Consider the following 19321-nt stretch of genomic DNA (forward strand, 5'->3'; position numbering starts at 1 on the left):
TGCCTCTTTGTCTCTCTGCATCAGGTCCCATCTAGAGGCTCTGGAAGGAAAAAGGGACCAGCACTCAGCAGTGCTAGTGCCAGACTTCTCCACTGGCCCTGATTTAGACAAATACTCGCTAGTCTTTCTCCTCATGACTGATCACTGCTTCGCAAGACTGTGTAAAGCCAGGGTGATTGTATAAAATCACCAATACAAATAGCAGCGAGTCTCATACTTCAGGCAAGCTTATCTCCAAAAGAAGTCTGTATACCACCTTCCTCCTAAAGGAAGCAGTGTCTGTGAACAGTTTCAAGCAGTGCCTGTAAACAGTTTCATGAGTCCATTATAAATTCAGAAGCAGCACTGTTTCTCTTTTCCTCTGATCCAACCCAAATCAGGCAAGAACAGCTTGCTTAGTAAAATATCTGCCAAGCACAAAACTGCTAATGCCTGTTCTAGAGTTTTTACTTAACCTTGGCAATGCAATTGTGAAGGCAAACCATTAATGTAAAGTTCACTGGCTGACTGCAATTGCTTGCTAAAATAAAGGGGGAGTAGCTCCATGCAGGTGAAGGGCACTAGAAACACAGATGTAGTTAGCCTTGAAGAAGTTATTCCCTAATAAATTGATCCTGTTGCATAGTTTTCATCTATTCTTATTCCAATCTATAGCTTCATTCTTCCAAATGAAAATAATTCAGACAATCAAATTCAAAAAGAAAGCAAACACAGAAAGACACAGATTTGATACAAAATATAAACCTCCATTTAGCAGTATGGAAAGAAAACAAGATTTTAACCAAACATTTACCATCACATGAAAATTTTTTCACCTCATCTTCCAAGAATAGTAAAATCTGTACAAGTGGCAAGACCTCCAGAGATATAAATCAGTACTAGCATGGTATGTGAACAAATATATAGAACACCTGAAGTGTGGTAACTACTGACATTGACTTACTTTATCAGAGGACAGTTGTCTCAAGAACTTTTGAAAAGTTCTTGAGATAATTTCAAAAGATATTGTGCTTTTAAAGTGAGAAGCCCTTATCCACAAACCACTTGAGACTTCTAGGAATAAACTCCTTAAAATAATCTTAAGGTTTGCTCTATTATTCCATGTACACTTGTTATTAGGGGTCCTCTGGTCTGAGCTGTTAAAGGCTGTTGTTTTGGTCAGGAGGCCATAGTTTTTCTTTCATAAAAACAGAGCCCCAAATATCCATTGAGAACTGTGACAACTCTTGTGGCCCCAATTTGCTGCTCTTCTACTGTTTGCCCCTGCCTCACCCGGCTCGGTGGCAACAGCATAGGTTCTTCTGGGATGAAAGAGCACTCAGCAATCCAGCAACCTGTAGTTTATTATTAAGCAGCCCTAAAGACAACGGCACAACTGAAGAAACAAAGACTTACAATGATTTATTTAAAGACAGGAAATGCCTTTTTTAAAAAATGATTTACATTTATATGGTTGGTTAACCTGGTAGCAGAAACAGTGTTTTCTTAGTTTGTGTGAACTAGGTCAAATTGCTTTTAACCTACTTCCAGTACATCGATACCAGGTCTATAGCAGAAAACACAGTAAATTTTTCAGCCCTGCCTCTTCATTACACACACTTTTCTAGATACAACATGCTTGTGTTTCCAGATCAGTAAAGCAGCCACCTAAATATCAACTAATATTGGATAGTATGAGCCGTGTTTCTGACATACTATGTCAGAAGTGCAATTTTACAAGTTCAACAGCATGTGTTTATTTCAACACATTTATATAGCGTCAGATTCAGTTTTCATATTTGTCCAGCACAGCCTTAAAACCAAAATTCAAAGTGTGTGCCCTCCATAAACTTACTCTCTATTCTACTACAGACATGACCTATACCAGTTTGAAGAAAAAAAAAAAATCTTCAAGGTTAAGCATTTCCCTGACCTCTTTTTGAACTCAAACATACTATTATTTCATTGTCACTTCAGATTATGTGTCAGCTGCCAAAATGCCAACATTTTTATAGAATTAGAGAGACAAGTCATTAACATACTTTAGCTTTCCCTTTTCAATCACACTTTCTCATTCTTACTTCATTCAAAGCCAGTGCGCTAACATCTTTTGACGTGAATCTTATCTCTTCTTTTTTTAAGAAGAAAGTGTTTCTACTACAACTTTCAATGCCACCAGCTGGCACAGTACACTTCCTATTAGCGTTAGTTTGCCTCTGTGCCTCAGTAAGTCAGGCAAATATGCCGACAGGAGTCAATCTCCGAGTTATTTCTATTCTGAAAGTTTGAGGTTCTAGATAAGAAAGCTTTTTTCACCCCTTTTAAATACTAGAAAAGATTCTGATCACGTTAGAAATTACTATATAGCTGGATAATGAAGCTCCTGAGTTTTAGGTACATTACAAAGAGTTGTCAACTAACTGTTAAGTAGCATTTAACTAATTCTTACCTTGTAGCATGCATCTATATGCAGATTCAGATATTGCATAAATGTGCGGTGGCATTTCATGGCGCTTCTTCCCTCTGTACATCTCGATAATATTTTCTGAATAAATCGGGAGGTTCTTGTAAGGATTTATAACTACGCAGAACAGTCCTGAATAGGTCTTAAAATAAAAAAAACAACACATTTCTGTTAGTAAACAGTATTGAAATAGAGCCATAAAAAGCAGGAAACTTTTTTCACAGGTTCTGTAATATTTATCTTAGAACAAATTGAGGTCCTTTTTGTTGAGCAACTCAAAGTACATGCTATATTCAAGTTATTGGTTTCTAGTTCTCTTAAAAGGCTCTCTAATTACCTGCATAAAAAGTAATTTAAAGATAATAAATGTGAGCAAATATGAAGTGGAGCATCTGATCTCCTTCCCACAGATTTTTACATCTCCCTTCCATTTGCCAAGTTACACGTAATGCTCAACTCCTTCAGTAAAATCTGCATTCAAAGCCATTTTTTCATTTTTGAAGGAACTGATAATCTTGATTACCCTAGTAAGTAATCTGGATAAGGAAAAAGCCTATTTCCAACCACCGCGATTTCTGCTATCCTACTGTTTTCTCCTATCTGTATGTCTTTCCTGCTCATGGGCCTTTCTCAATTACAAAGCAGTCTCCTCCTGGAGAGGTCATTCCCTCCACTGTCCCACCCCAACTGATGGATAGCCTGGCAGCTGGCACTGCAGACGTTTCACAGTCTGCTTTTAGAGTTGATACTGAACAGAAGTTACCAGGACTATTACAACATCAAGAAACTCAAGCACAAATTTACATTGCTTATTTCATTGGCATTTCTGTTTAGTCAAAAAATGCCTCAAGTTTTACAAAATTCAGCACACATTGCAAACAATACATCCAGGTCCACATTTCCCTGTGAATGAAGTATCAAAGACTACTTCAAACAGTTCAGTCTCTGCTCGATGGAAGGTATCGTATAAATACAGATGAAAGAAAAATGTCTACAGTCAGCCACTCATGCTTTGTTATGTGGGAGGGACAGACGAGCATGGTCTGGCTGTATCGGCCTTATCAGGGATCAAAGGTTAAGCTCACAGACAGACAGCTTTGCACCATGCAGAAAACAGAGTTAATCCATGGTGTTTCCCTGAACCTAGGCATCCGGATGGCTCTTGGCTTTTCAGAATCAACCTAAACTGATGGGTTTTAGGAAAGCAAAAATCTCTCTATTCACCTTCACATCACCGCATGCTTTGAAAGTGTGTTCTTTTTGGTCATTAATATTATTCACGTCTTTACTAGCATAGGAATGTTAGCGAGAGACCAGTCTTGACAGAAACGGGGAGTGTCTTTCTAATGTCAGGAAAACTCTGTTTCTTACCTTTGCAGGCTGAGAGGAGAGAAGGAATGGAGACAGTAAGCAGACAGCAGTAACAGCTGTTGAGACCCTATAGTATTAAGCAGGTAACTCATGATTCTTCTAACATTTGTCATTTTAAAAAATATTTTGCTACATTTGTATGAACAGAGTAGCTAAAATTTCTGATCTGCCCTTTTTTAATATCTAAAAAAGATTTTATTTGGAGGAAAAGGTGCCCCGTTCTTTCTATACTTGAAAGGTATTCTGGAAAGACAGACAAAAGGTGACCTCTGAACTGAGTCAGGAGCACCATTGGTAAAGAAAGAGAACTTGGTTTTATGCCAGATGTCCTGACATAAGGACATAAGATGTCCTTACAGGAAAATAATCTCTCCACTTTGGTCAGATCTGCTGGATGATAAGCACCTGCAGTGCCTCACCCAGCCAATAAGGGTATTTATTTCTCAAGAGAAAGGAAACAGATGTTATCAGGTCAACTGACCCAAGCATAAAGAACAACTTATTAGTCATTAACTCAACATAAGCATGGGGCTGTTGGCAAGTGGGCAGTTCCTCCCCAGCCTCTCTTCCAGCTTCATGTTCCTACCACTGTCCCTCTTGCCAGCATCAACACCCTTGCAGTAACTTATTGAGCTGGATACTACTGAAGATAAATTTCAGAAAGAATTGGTTGGTAATAAGACTCAGTTCCCTGACCAAACTCATTCATGGCCACTAGTGATACTGTAAGGGAGAGGGAAGGCAGGACAGTATTTTAATAGCATGGTACAACTGACCAAGGAGACAATTAATTGATAAATACCGGATCTACGTTCCTAGCTAGCCGTCTTCCCTGTTGTGCTCAACTGAGGTCACCCACATTCATCTATAATCACTATGGGTGACATGAAGGCATTGAGAATTACCACAAGCCTGATCTCCCTTCTAGTCTTCAAATAAGAATAACTAGAAGAAAGGCACACAGTCACCAAGCCCATCGTCTGATCACCAGCTCAAAAAATCACTGAACAGCACCTCTGCTGCATTTCTCCACTACAGCCACATCTAATGAAAAACAAAAAAAGACTTGTTTATTGCTGACTGCAGATGAGATTTGGCCACGAGCAAGAAAATTCACACAGCCAAAGTCCATTTCCAGATCTGTCCCAACACACCCTCTGACCAGTGTAACGGCATGAACATTTGCTTAAGCCAGCAGACCTCTTTCCTCCAGGATGATTCTGGACTCTCTCATCCAGCAGCACTTCTGAGCCCTGGTCTGTTTTTTACCCACCCAGCTTCAGAGACTTGCAGCTTACCTCCATGGGCTGCTGTCCTGTATCTTACTGTGGAGAGGAACTCTCAAAACAGTGACTGATGGTTAATTAAGCTGTAAGGGTATTGCTGTATATACTGGCTATATTACAGAGTCACCCTCTTTCAAGAGCAACACCTCTATTTCTCTGCAAATTAATCTAAAACTTTTATCAGTCATTTTGGTCCTTTTACATTCACAAAGGGAAGTTGTTTTTTCCGTAGTATCACTGCCCTTCCCCAGACATGAATAATCTGATCAAGTAAGTGAAAAAAAAAAAAAAAAGGCGCACACACTTAATCCTTCAGACCTCTATTGACAATACCTAACCTGGAAGCCTTTCTAGAGTATCTCCCAATGCAGTAATTGGATAAATCAGTGAACCTGGAACGACTATAATAAGCAAAATCCAGCTACATGCCAACATAACTCAGCCAATCTAGAGGAAGACCATGAAATGTCCTGGGCAAATGAAAAGGGTTAATTTAAGAGACTTTATAATGAACAGAGCCAAATTAGAAGTTAGGAAGCACAAAATTCTACTATTTCACTGGTGCTGGAATTAATTTATTTGAAACTAAATCTAAAAGATAGACTTTTATCACTGACCATTAAACCTATATCATGACAGAGCTCCTCACATGCAACACCTTGAACTCCAACATCTTGATTTCCTGAATATTTCTTACTCAGTTCACTCTCCTGCCGTTTCCCTGCAGAATTTAAAAAAAAAAAGACAACACACTTTCTTCAAAGTATCACTACACTGTACAGCCTTAATTTATTCAAATGAAATGGAATTGTGTTCTCCCACAAGGCTCCCAAATTTCCTGATCATCATCTATTGCAGAAGCAACATATGAACATATGGGTGGGGGGTTTTTTGTGGCTTGGTAGGCATATAAACACAGGAGGGTTGCTTTTGTTGAGTCAAATTTAATTGAGAGGGAGCTAAATGGTACAAAAAATTTTATACAGCTATTTTATAACTGCAAGTCTCACAGTACTGTATCTAAGACAGCAGATTGGAGGATGTCAGATGGGCTTTCTGCATGCAAATTGAAGAAATGAGAAGTAGGCTGAGATTGTTTAAACACCTTGAAAAGGTTCTTGGTGGCCAGCCATAGAAAGAATTAACAGGAATACTTGCACACCTGCCTTACAAATGGACACCCTACTTAATAAATACTACATGTAACTGTTAAAGATGCCCAGACATTTCAGATGCACCAACGGGGCAGAGTGACGCCCTGTGCCTCCCCTCTATTCTGCAGCACCTGGACTCTGCCCAAACTGTCAGAATATCCGAGTTACAGTTAGGATCAAGCACCAATGAGCTACAGTAACTTGCCAGTGCGGCTGAAGAACCAGACTTCGCGAATTTTTCAGCTGACAGGGGTAGATATGTACATTAAAAAGTTAATGTCAAGTAAAGATGCTTATTCACCTTGAGATCATGGGATCAGCTGCAAACAAGCTAGTTGCTTGAAACACACACATTTCTGCTTTATCAAGGAACAGGATATAGACAACATCAACCAACAGCAATAAGGCATGTTGGAATGCACACTCTCTAGGCAAGGCTCCAGAGACAAATAGTAAAGCAGTGCTCTGACAGAGGTTTGTTATACAAACTCTCCTTCAGGACACTAATTGTGGAGTTTGAATGTTTCCAGATGCTTACAAGCCTTTATCCAGTAGTATATCATTTAGTAATTTGGATTTTGGTAAGCTATCCCAGACTGCAGAGTTCAGGTTCCTGGTGCTAGCCTATTTGAAAACCACATTATATTCCTAGCAGAAAGCAACCTGAGAAAGAGGTATATGTAAGTGAACTACTGGCAAATAGAGAGTGCATTATTGCCAGGTGAAAGCACAAGGGAATTTAGGCTCTAAATTTGGAGCGTGGGCTCCAGAGCAAGAAAGGTTTTCATGGCCTATCTTCCCTTAAAACCGTATCAAACCTTCACTGTGTATACACACATATGGTGGTATTAGTGTCAAAAGCCTTGTACAATTCCTTAGATTAATAGCTCAGCTTTACAGCTCTTACATCAAGGAATATGCTGTTATGACTGTTAGGTTGGTTCCTCCTGCTGCAACATCAAAAGGCCTATTTAAAGCATCGCTCCAGAGTGCATTAGCAAGATGCAGGTAAATTTTTGGAATTTGTAACAATCAGCTTGCATCACCTGAGTATCCAGGCTCAACATTTATCTCCAGTTCATCAAATATAGAAAGTGACAGATTTACTCTACCACTACATAAATAATTAAGCTGAAATTAGCTTCTAGACATCTTCTATTGTTACCTGTAGTATAAACCAGCAGTTTCTAGCCTAGAAAACAAAACCTGTTTTAAGCAATGTCCCATATACTAAGGGAGTAGAGCACATTCTCCAGATTGATAAATTGCATCATCATAGCATTTTCTTGTCTAGTCTCACTTCCTGAGGTTATGGACCCATCTTTCACACTCCAAGATTTATCAAGTCCTCCCAGATTGGCATGGTTTTCTCAGGTACTCCCTCTTCCCCTTAAATGAGGCAGTTATCCTATCCTAAACTCAAGCCTTAAAAAAAGGGCAGGCAGCTCTTCAGTCTCAGAGAGGAGGAAAACGAGGCTGTGGCCTGGGGTGGAACACATACTTTGCAGAGCAGCTACCCCCCCAGCTACAATCCACCCCCCCTCAGGGCAGAGGGGACACACAGTTGCTCCAGCACCATGGGCAGCCCCCACACCACCACCCCAATCCTGTGCCCCCTGGCCAGAGCACAGTCAAGACTGGAAGCCAGAAACTATCCCAGACATCTCTGTACAAGCCCGAACTGCTAGATAAAAAAACCCAAAACAGTAAGTCCTGTTGGCACCCAAGAAGTTGGGGTCAAGGGTGCCAACAAGGGTAAGGAACCCCCTGCGTGGTAATGGGAACCTCAGCTCTGACAGAGGCTGGGGGACAAGAGCCACTGACTGTTACTCAGGACAACTGAAGAGTAAAATCTGTGCACAAGGAGAAAGAGAAAGGGAAGGAGCACAACACACATACAAACCATTAAGGAAAAAGCACAGCCCGAACTTTAGAAGACTTGTCTATTGAAGTTGTCTACAGCTAGCACTGAAGAGAAGAGATTCACCAGTACTGTTTTCACATTTATGTGTTATGTGTTTGAAGAGAGAAAAACCAACATTAGATCAGCTGTGCAGGTTACACTCCTGCTCAGTCAGCTCACCATCTCTCAGAGATAGACAGACTCAGTGTCACAGCCACTCAGACAGCATGACTGCTTCAGCTGCAGCAACTGCTAAGAGGTAAAACATGATCTCAGGTTGCACCAGGGCAGAAAAGTATTAATATTCCTTCACATCCCTATCACATCCTGTATAGCTGCATGTCGGAGCTTGAGTCTCTACAGACTGCTTACAACAGGCTACCCGTGACTTCTGATGCAGGCATACAGCTTGAAGGTGTGTCTTACAACACGGTGCATTCCTTCCACTGAGCACTTGAACCATAATCCAAAATTATCACACCTTTTTAGACTGCTTTTTAGACACCATTTTTAATAGAAGCAGAGAATAGATGAAAAGAACATGCACTTTTTCATACCTCTGCTTGCCTGATTGGTTCACTTCCCTTAAATTCCTCAGACGTTTCTAACAAAGTAAAACCGTACACAGAACACTCTCAACTTGATCACATTTAGAGTCTTAGAAAAGTCAGAGGCAATTTAAAAACAAGTTCTTGTGTCAAAGCAGCCCTTACAATTTGAACACTCCAGCATTTCTTCTGCCGTATATTAGGTACTCAATCCAGTGACTGGTTTGCGTTAAGAAAAAGACGAAATTAAGTAACAAACCCCATTTCTTACAGGTTCTTTTAATACCAGTCTTCGATACTCAGTAATGGGAAACATTCCCAACTGGACCAGCAGGAAAATTAAAGCAATTAGGAGACAGAAGCTTATATAATAACACAGACTGTTCTAGGTTATGCTCTGGCCTCACAGGAGGCAGCAGCTTAAGAGAAGAAACAGCTTACAGACATCTCCTCAAGCACAGTTTTATAAGAGCTTCCACCCACAGCAGGCTCTGGAACTGGGGACTACAGCATAGTTCTCATTCTTTCCCTTTTCTGCCCCAATAAAATGGAAAGTACATAAAAAAAACAAAAGCAGCACAGGGCTGCAGACCAATTACAGAGGTAATACTTGTAATTATCAAAAAATATCTGCTGAAGTATTTTTAATTGCACAATAGTAAGCATGTTTTCTTCTTTACTGGTAGAAGGAAAACCCAGTAGGCATATACACGGAGAGCAATAATTAGCAGCAAGGTTCCAGAAGTGCTCAGCCTTACATAAACAGTTTCCAACCCTTTTGAAAAAGTCTTTACAAAAAAAAAAGTGGAGGAGTGGGTGGAGAAGATAATACATAGCTCATTCGAGTTTGGAGGACTTTGAAGTTGAATCTAACCCTTTCCTCAAGAGTGCTTCACCATCTTTTTCTCCTTCCTCAAGGAACAGCAAAACTAGTCATCTCTAACTTGACCTCACCTGCAGCGTGCACACGTCTTACGCCACACGTCCCCACCTGAAACTTTTAGCTGAGCACCCAAATGGAGGTCATGGGCTCACCAACGACAGACAGCACCAGGGGAGCATCCCACATACAGTCACATTGAGGCAAGAGGCCATCTGGATACTGACATGGGTTAATAGAAGTCAAGCATTTGAGAAATTCTATTAATTTTAATCCTTTTGACTGAATGAGGTCAAAAAGCAGTTAAGTAGTAATTGCAATAATTTATGGGGGTATCAGTAAGCTACATATAATCAACTGTGGGTAATGGACTTCCTCCAAGAGAGCTAGGAGTAGAACAGGACATGTGGCAACATCTTTTGAAATAGATTTTTATAAAGCCCATTGGATTTTGACTATCTTAGCCTTTACTGTAGCTTAATTACACCCTATGTTTGAGTGAGCAATTCCTTCCTCCCGTCTTACTGCACTGGGTACAGGAATGGGAACTGTTGACTGCACAAGAAAGACTTCTGGTCCTGCAATATCTTCTTTCAATTAGAAAAGATAATCAAACTCGAACATTCATAGACCCATTGAGCAGACAACATGCCATTTATCCAGGAACTTTTCAGGTATTAGTCTGCACTTACCAGTCAGACCATTAAAATACAGCCATCTGCAACTCAGATGTTATACTTTACTGGAAAATCAGAAAGGTGTGTCAAACCTCTACAGGATCCATACTATTAGTATTTGCTAGTGCACTTAGTGAGAAAGCCATTTTGGTTTAACAAAATATTTCTGTTAACAAGATGAGCATAAAGTTATGTTTTTACATTCATGAATAGAGTATGTAGGAACATACAAACATTAAAAAAATGCTTTAAAAGGGAAATGGAAGGGTCCTTCTTGCCATCAAGAGGTACTGACACAAAAGCAGAGCTTTAAATTGCTGGAAAAAGCATCACCTAGCCCTGACTTAGAAGTATTAACAGTCATTAGCTTATTCATTCCAATTCCAGTCAGTGTCTGCAATATCAAGAACATGTTGCTTACCATTTAAGTAGAAACGAGGTATTTACATTCCTGATCTATGCAGCTAGCTGCATTCTGATGAACTGAAATGCTTTTAATTGACTTAATTTGGAATACTGAGAAACTTATATCCAGAACAATGCCCAAAAAAGCACTGAAATTGAAAATTATTTAGAGCGATCAGGAACACTTCTGACCACTTTGCTTTTTGCAGTTCTAGAAATGGTATAGCATATATCAAAATTTCCTTTCAGAGTTAAAAAAAAAAGAGAATCATCTTGCTCTGCAATGAAAGGAAAGGACTCTCTACTGTACACTAACTAATTAGCCACCAATCCCAGCTCTCTCTCTTCCAAGTGCAGAGAAAAAAAAATGGCAAGAAACTAAATATTAAAAAAATATGACACAGTTCTTTCCTTCAGATCAACCATATGAGTCAAATTGGGTAGTAATCTTCGAGTAGAACCCTAATTTTGAATGTAACTGACATGCCTATATATAAGCTTTATGAACAGATAATGAAGCTAATACATTGTTGATATTTAAGTGCAGAGATCAGAGAAAATGCTTCTGACATCAGAAACTCCTTTGCAGCTTTCAGACCTTATTTGTAGGTCTCTGTTGCAAATGAGTGGTTTAGGCCACTTAAAGAATCACCATCAAGGGTATTGGCAAAAGCAATTTTAATACAAGTTAATAAAAATGTAACTTAACAGAATTCAATGGCAAGGTTCACTCTATTACTCATTTGCGACAGTCTCTATCAAAGCACCTAAATATCTCTCCCCTCCATATTGTCAAGTGCAGCATATGCCCTCCTAGCACTTTATTTTCAGACTAAATCCTCTTCTTGTTTATCTCCCTGCCACTCCCATCCCTTCCCACCAGAACCAGAGACCTATTTCAAGTGTCTCCCTTTTCCCAGGGTTCCAGCTGAAGGAGACAGCTATAGCTCAGACAGCCGAAGTCACTTCTTCAGATGGGCTTCACACACACCCAAACAGCAAACTGACACCACAAGCCTCTGAGACATGAGCAAAACTGCTCCTGAACCTCTACAGCTTACAGCACAGCAGTTTAAAAATTTAAAGTCAGTGATTTCCTATGTTCAGATCCCATACTGGGCCGTGAAGAGTTTGGAAGCTGGTTCATGTGAACCCCCAAACCTCATGAAGCAGTGACAAGGAGAATTACTGGAGCAGTAATCTTGCCTATCACAGCTTATCACAAAGCATTATGGCAACAGTGGTCTTGAGAACTTAGTAGCATTCAAGGCCGATGGACCCTTAACATCCACTCTTTCCAGTGAATAACTCCATTTCATTCTCTGATTCAAAGATTATCTGCCCCCCACCATGAAATCATATTTTGCTGACATGACTTAAGCTGAAAGCAAAATCTAGGGCTGATATCCAGAAGCCTTCACAGTGGCATTTTACATGCAGGTCTTGTAAAAATAAAGATGTTTCCTCACTCGGGCTACAGGCCTTGATGACCCAAAACCTCTGACAACTAGACTCCTTTCTCAAAGAAATGCCCCCAGAAAGACATCTGGATCTCAGTTCATCATGGTATAAAGATATTCAAGAACCACCACAAAACCAGTCTGAGCAAAATCCATGTTTATTCGAAATATTCAAAGGACCCCCTAAGCCTTTGGGTATTCCTCCTGGGTACCCTTACAGTGAACTACCTCCAGTTTCTGATCTACAGCTATGAAGGATATTACTAAATACACACTGAAGCTAGTGTTAAAGCTGGTCACTCTAAAGCAGACCAGGCAGAATAGTAAAGTTTTATATGAAGCTGAAGAATTGACAGTTCACAATCATTTAAGGTAACCAAAACCCATGGGAAGCAGCCACCAGAGCAAGACATGAGAGACCAATCTAGAGAATTAGTGACTCAAATGATACATGCCTGCCATAAGAAATGCTGATATCCCTAGAAAGGCACAAAATTTGGAAAAATTCAGCTATGAAACACAAGGAGAGTGAAAACTCCTACTAAAGGTAGAAGTAATGAGAAAAAACTGCTGTAGATGGCTGCACCTTCACGGAACAAACACTTGCATTTGATGAAAGCCAAGCCTCAAACATGAGCAGAGATCATCTCGGGGACTAAGATTCTGCAGGATAATGCTTAGGCACTGATGGGTTAAGGAGAAAAGTCCAAGTGTAAGAACCCATAATGGTAGATTTACCCATTCTTGGGGGTGAATATACATATAGTGTATTTCAAAAGAATTTGCAAAGGTCGTACAGCTTCTCTAGGAAATAATTTTAACATATTTTTCAGTTACACTGAAAATAAACCTTGTGGCAAGAAACTGAATAGGTGATGTTAAAAGTGGGGCAAGAAATGAAGTTATTTCATCTCCAAAGCAAAACTGGGATCACTATAGTTTACACTCCAACCATTCTTCCCAGCAGTTCTTGTACAAGTCCTGCCACCTTTCATCTTCTGGGCTGTCACGAACAGACCAGAAATAAAGACAGGACCAAGCATGGACATCGTGCTTTTACAAGCCACTGGTCTTCCACATTCTCCATTTGTGTTCATCTCCCACAGCAGAGTAATAATGCAACTCAGAGCCCAAGATCATGCCACCTGCTAGAAGTTCCAGAAACTCCTCGCCATCCCTACTTAGATGTTACATGAAACTCTACTTGGTGAAATGAGCATCACTGCCCAGGTCACGCTGACGGGCACTAGCTAGCTTTAGTCAGCCCTCCCTGTTCCTCCAGCAGTGTCATCTTGGAGAGGTAGATTATAGGCAGATGACTACACCCACCAGCCAAATCCCTCAACTCATTTGTTTCCTTTCTAGGGATTGAAAGGAAACATGTATCTACTTCAGTTGACAGTCTTCCATCTTCTGCTTCCTCGAAAGGCAACACTGCGCGGTGCCTCTTGTGAATTAAAGGAAACCAAATCAGATTCACTATCTCCGTCTTAACTACTTGAGACCCACACCAAAATATAAGATTTTAGTTTGGTTATTATGAGAGTACTATCCGGAAATCAAAACATACCTTTAACCAACTCTCATCATGGCCAAACCACCATAATTCACTTCATCAGATCAGTTAACTTTGGCTTTTTTCCGTACACCAAGTGAACGTCAGCAGGATATGCAGGCAATGGCAATCGCTCTGGGCTGTACTGTCAGCAGCAGCAATGATAGTGCCACATTTGAGAAGTTTAGGGATCTCTGACAGAGACCCCTACCAGAACTGCACTAAAATCCCCAGCAGCTCAAGTTCTTGATGAAGTGTCTCTCTACAGCCTATTGATCTTTGCCAGCATTCAGCCTCTACACACATAGTACTCACATCTGCTTTTTCCTCCCCCCATTCAAAAATTAAGCTCAGTTTTAATTTCAAACAAGAAGCCATTATTACAGCTGCATAGAAACATTATTCTTGGTAACAGTAGCATCCTCCAGCAATGTTCCTGTAACTCAGACCTCCAGTTAAGGCCAAGAAATCCATTAGCTTCTTGATCCCAACCAACTTTGTCCAGCTCAGGGGCGGGGGAGGTCATTAGTAATATACAGATGCAGTAATCCTCCTATGTGACAGCAGTAGCTCAATGCCAGGAACCAAGTTTTAGAGTCTGCCTCAACAGTTAAAGAATGAAAGCAGAAAGGGCCTTTTTGGGAAGCGGAGGGGGAAAGAAAAAAGGTAAGTCACCTGTAGGATATCACTTAAACTTCACACATACGATAAGCCAGCCTTTCACAAAGGGGAGTTTTTTAATTTGTCAGTCATCCAAAGTAACACAGTACTCTATCATCTGTGTATATACAAGAGTGACAGGTTCTCAGTGCTGTCCTCCAGAAGCATTTGTGGCTATGTTTACTGTATGGAGTCCTTGGACTAGAGCTTGCTTTGACATTTAAGGCCTTCAGCTTTTAACCTCCATAATGAAATACGGTTATAATAGTTGTAATGAATTTCATAACAACTAGCATTATGACTGATACATACACTGAAAACTTTTGACCTATCAACTTGTTTACTTTTAATTTTCAATCCAGTCCTTACTAATTATCCAATTAGTTTACTTATAAGCTTGCAGGAAGCATTCCAGAAGTATTTTTCTCTAAGCTCTGCTGCAAGGGTCTTGGTGGAAGGCCTTGGAAGGATAAAAACCAAAAACCCACAGAGGAAACTGACAAGGAAGCACAAATATGAAGGATATTTTGAAGTTGCATATAATTTTTAATAAGTCCAAATATTAGCAAGGCCCAAGCAAAAAACGTACCCCATTAATACCTAGATGGAAGGGAAAGTGAGCCAAATAACTAGCGGAACTAAATAAAATGTATTTAAGCTTTAGAACAAGTGTTTATTAAAATGAGCCAAGCATTTAAGCAGATGTTCCAGTTTCTTTTAAGATAGAAAGTCTACTTGTAGCTCTTAATGATACTCTGACTCAACAAGTCACTATGTGATCAGTTTGCCAAGAGACAAGGAGCTACTCTTAACTGTACAGCACAGACACTCATTGAACATTGTTCAAGGAAGGAACAGGGTCAAAAGCAGCATCAACAATGTTGTGATCCCTAACTCTATAGAAAGATGGTGATAAGCCAGATGTTCCAATTAGTGCTTCAAAACCACTGAAAAAAAGAAAGCTTTATCTTATTGGTTTATTTTAAGCACTTGAACACATTCTTTCCTGGCCCACTGAGTTGATACTAGATTCCAAAAAGACATTTTGCATTCCTAGCACTCTCCAACTTCAGCTTTTAAATAATAGCATAGCCTCTTATTATCATTTTTAATACGCAGCAAGTTAAAACAACATATATGCTTATTCATATGAGCAATTAAGCAACAGTAATTCAGCAAAGTTAGGGTTTGTAATCTCTCGTCAGCTCAAACAAGCCATTTGATACTATTTGCTGTATCAGTTAAGCATGTCTGAGGCAAGTGCTCTAACGAGCGGCATGAGCTAAGCACCCAGAGTTGCCATTTAGCATTCTATTTTTGAAAGATGCTTGCAGAATTATTTCCATAGGAGAATTTTTTATTATTTGTTTTATGACAACAGAGTTCTTGACCTGTACACAGCATAGAAGACGACCCTGGACTAATCTAAATGCTAGGGACACAAAGTATTTAGGCTATCAAAAAATCAGAGACAAGACCCACTTCCTCCATTTCAAATAGGTAAAAGAATGGGAATCAGATAATTTCAGCTGAATTAGCACCCATATGAATCTAATAATTAGTACTTACATAGATGAGCCCAGAGTAATACCGATCCTTTAAATTATGCAATACAGAGGCTTCATTTAAACAGGTTAATTCTGCCATGTCTTCCACTTTAGAGAACTTAGGAGGATTCATCTTCTGAATATCATCTTTATTGACTAGTGCTTTCTTTCCATTCTCTGCCAGTTCAACCAACACTTCATCCCCTTTTTCCTCCTTGATGCTGGCTGCCTCAAAACCATGGCGCTCTGAAGGAATCCACACCAACTTTTTAGCAGTCCAATCAGCCTGGGTGGCAGGGTTGTAGATTACAGCCCTGTCCACAAAGAGGTATCTCTCGGGATCTTCCTGTCCGGATCTCTGTGCCATTGTAGGAAGTGAAGGTGTCCACTATCAGTTACCCTGTTAATTGGAGAGGAAAAAAGCAGAGAGTATGTTACATGCTATATTCTTATCGATTAAATGAAAGGAGCTATGGCGCATAATTAAATGATCTATCATTAATATCTGTATCTTCTCTTGATGAAGCAGCATCATTAATTTCTTCCATAGTCTAAAGAAGTTGCTATACAACTGAGAGCCCCTATTCACACAGCAGCCCTCTGAATAAACCAACTGTCATACCAAAGTTAAAATGATCTGTCAAGTATGATCCCAGACCCAGTGCAGGAAACTCGGTATAAACTGGTTCTAACTGTGCACCAACTATGGAGAGACATTGCAACAAATGTGAAAACTACAAGCAGGAAAAACACACATCTGTCTTCTGTGCTTAAATAAGAAGAGCAAATTCAACAAAAGCTTGCCAGCAAACTCAACTTCAATTGAACAGTTTAAAAAAGGATATAAAAATACAAAAAGTCTTCAGTGGATAGCCAACTACGGTAACCAGAAGAAGGCGAGAATATGTTTTAAAATATGGATTTTCAACTACAGACAAGAACTTGAGACACTTGGGGTTTCTGCAAGCCATTAAGCTAGCTAACCCTTGCCCATATTCTTCCTGAAAATATAAGACTTTGTATTTCTACAGCCTGCTTCTGTTCTCAGTCGTGAGCACTGACATTACCATATTCCAAAAAAATGTCTCCAGATCAAGTTTACCTCAAGGCTCAAGACACAGCGAGGACTGATGTTAGATTTTCCAACAGCTTCATGAGTAATTTGAAGGGGAAAGAAAAACCGCTGACAAGAGCTCTTGCACACTCATTTTACCTATTTGCCTCTATCTAAGAGAGGCCACTGTTAACAATACCGTCACATCCAGGATTCCTGGAGCTAGCAGTTTCACCTGTAACTGCCCGAGGAGCAACAAGGTCAACGTAGTACTCAGGTCATTAAATATCTAGTTTATGCACACACTAGATCTTTTCTGCTGAAGAATGTTACATTAGTAAATGGTAGCCTCTTCCAGCAGGTAACTGAAAGGTTAGCTTCAAAAGCAAGGAAGGTTTCGTAAACTGCATTTGTCATCTTTCATACTGTGGTATGCACCCTGATGGAAGTTCTGCAACACACCCATCCTCAGAAGAACATGTAATTAAATACAATAGTTGTTTCTCCATCTATGGCATGGACATTTGTTACGTTGTCCAACTTTAATGTAAAGTAAGTATGAAGTCATTGAACCCTTTAGAGGTTTGAGGAGCAGACCGTTTACTCCAGACAGCTTAATTCAAATCAAGAGGTGATGACTCAACATTTAAGTATTTTAGAAGAGCCTCCGAGAGAAAAATTCAGTGAAGAAAGAGGGAATCATTGAGCAGACACCTTAAGTGATAGCTGGACTCCTCAGACAAGAAAATGAAGATATTCATCAAGGAATGCTACGTTGGCTCAAGAAGCCCACAAATTTAATATCCAAGCCTCCAACCCCAATTCAGATAGCTGTTTGTCTCCACTGTGCTAGACTACGGCTGAAGTTCCAACAAAGACCTGAAACACTATTGCCGCCCTCGTGCGCAAATGCATCTCGGTGTCAAGTCTCTGAAAGCTCCCTTGCCAGGTACGGCAGACAGCCAAACGCATTTATGAAAACCTTGGTCTCAGCTTTGCATACTGAGATGTAGTGAAACCTGGAGGTCAGATAAAACTCGTATGAAAAAAATTAATCGGTATTGTTCCTCGGCAGAATTAAAGGCTGAAGACTGAAATGAATGCATGGACTGACTTTACACCAGTTCCTAAGGAATATACCTAACATCAGGGGATCACAGCCAGTTTCAGGGTCATTTTTCCACTTCGGCTTTTAACGCCACAGAGCCCATCACAAAAGACCCTCTGCAGAAGCAAAGCAAGTTGCAGCTCACTCTACCCAGGGCTCCTCTGTTAACAATGGCATTCAAATGAAATACACAAATGAGCACATTTATCATGCAGGAATCCAGCACTCCCAAAAGAGGACTAGTGCAAAAAAGAAAAAAAAAACCCTACACATGTTCTGCTCCTCTAAACAAAAGGGGGGTGGGAGAGCACCGGCGGAGATGGGGAGTGGCATCCCTCAGCGCAGCCCGGGCATTTTCAAGGACAGGGGCAGCCCGAGGAGCCGCAGAAGCCGCACCGCCCCCGGGCGCCGAGGGCTGATGCTCGCCGCCCTGCTCCTGCGGGAGCGGCCGCGGAGCCCCCCTCGCAGGGCCGCAGGGCCCGCCGCCGCCCCGAAGGACAAAGGAGGCGGCCGGGGCCGCCCGGCCCGGCGGGGCCCGGGAACGGCCCCCTCCCCGGCGCAGCCCGGCCCCAGCCCCGCGCCCCCCGCCCAGCCGCCGCCCCGCCCGCGCGGAGGCTGCGGGAAAGGGAGAAAATGGCCACCTTCCCCTCACCGATGCAGCCGGGAGCGGCGGCGATGCAGTGGAAGGGGGGAATGGGAGGGGGGGATGCGGCGGCGCGGGCGGGCGGGACGGACGGCGCGGCCCACACAAGGGGGTCTTTGTGTGCCGGGCCCGCCGCCCCCGCCCCACCCCCACCGCGGGCGGGCCCGGCCGCGCGCCCCCGGCGAGCCCCCCCAGCCCGCCCCGGGGAGCCAGGGGCCGCCGCCGCCGGGCCCCGCCGCCTCACCTGTGTAGCGCCCGGCCGCCGCCGTGCCCCGGAGCTCGCGCCGCCCGCCCGGCTCCTCAGCACTCGCGCCGCTCCGCCCCCCGCCCGCCGCGCTCCTTTAGCGCCACACCGAGCCCTCCGCCCCCCGCTCGCCGCCGCCGCCGGCCCCGCCCCCGCCGCCGCCGGCCGCCGCCCTCCCATTGGGCGACGGCCACGTCCGTCCGCCGCCGCGCGCTCGTCCATTGGTCCGCTGCGCGGCCGCTCTCCAGCCACGGCCATAGCAACCTCCACACGCTACCCTCCAAACCCCGCCTCCCTGCTTCGCCCCGCCCCCTCAGCGCTCATTGGCGAGCTCCGCCCGCCCGTCGGCCCATCGCGCTCCTCTCACTGGGCGCCCGCCACGC

General features: G+C 42.1%; 1 protein-coding gene across 1 annotated transcript in view; it reads right to left on the reverse strand.

The window, feature by feature from the left end:
* The window catches only part of MYH10 (myosin heavy chain 10), a 104270-nt gene extending 85298 nt beyond the window's left edge, over positions 1 to 18972 (reverse strand). The window contains exons 1-3 of the mRNA XM_059828138.1: positions 18939 to 18972; positions 15912 to 16289; positions 2429 to 2585 (exon numbers count right to left, since the gene is read on the reverse strand). Of these exons, the coding sequence (XP_059684121.1) occupies positions 2429 to 2585; positions 15912 to 16256 (502 nt within the window). The 5' untranslated portion in view covers positions 16257 to 16289; positions 18939 to 18972. The remainder of the gene's footprint in view (positions 1 to 2428; positions 2586 to 15911; positions 16290 to 18938) is intronic.
* Positions 18973 to 19321: the final 349 nt, after the last annotated feature.

This window comes from Gavia stellata, chromosome 22, assembly GCF_030936135.1.
Source record: "Gavia stellata isolate bGavSte3 chromosome 22, bGavSte3.hap2, whole genome shotgun sequence".
Taxonomy (NCBI): domain Eukaryota; kingdom Metazoa; phylum Chordata; class Aves; order Gaviiformes; family Gaviidae; genus Gavia; species Gavia stellata.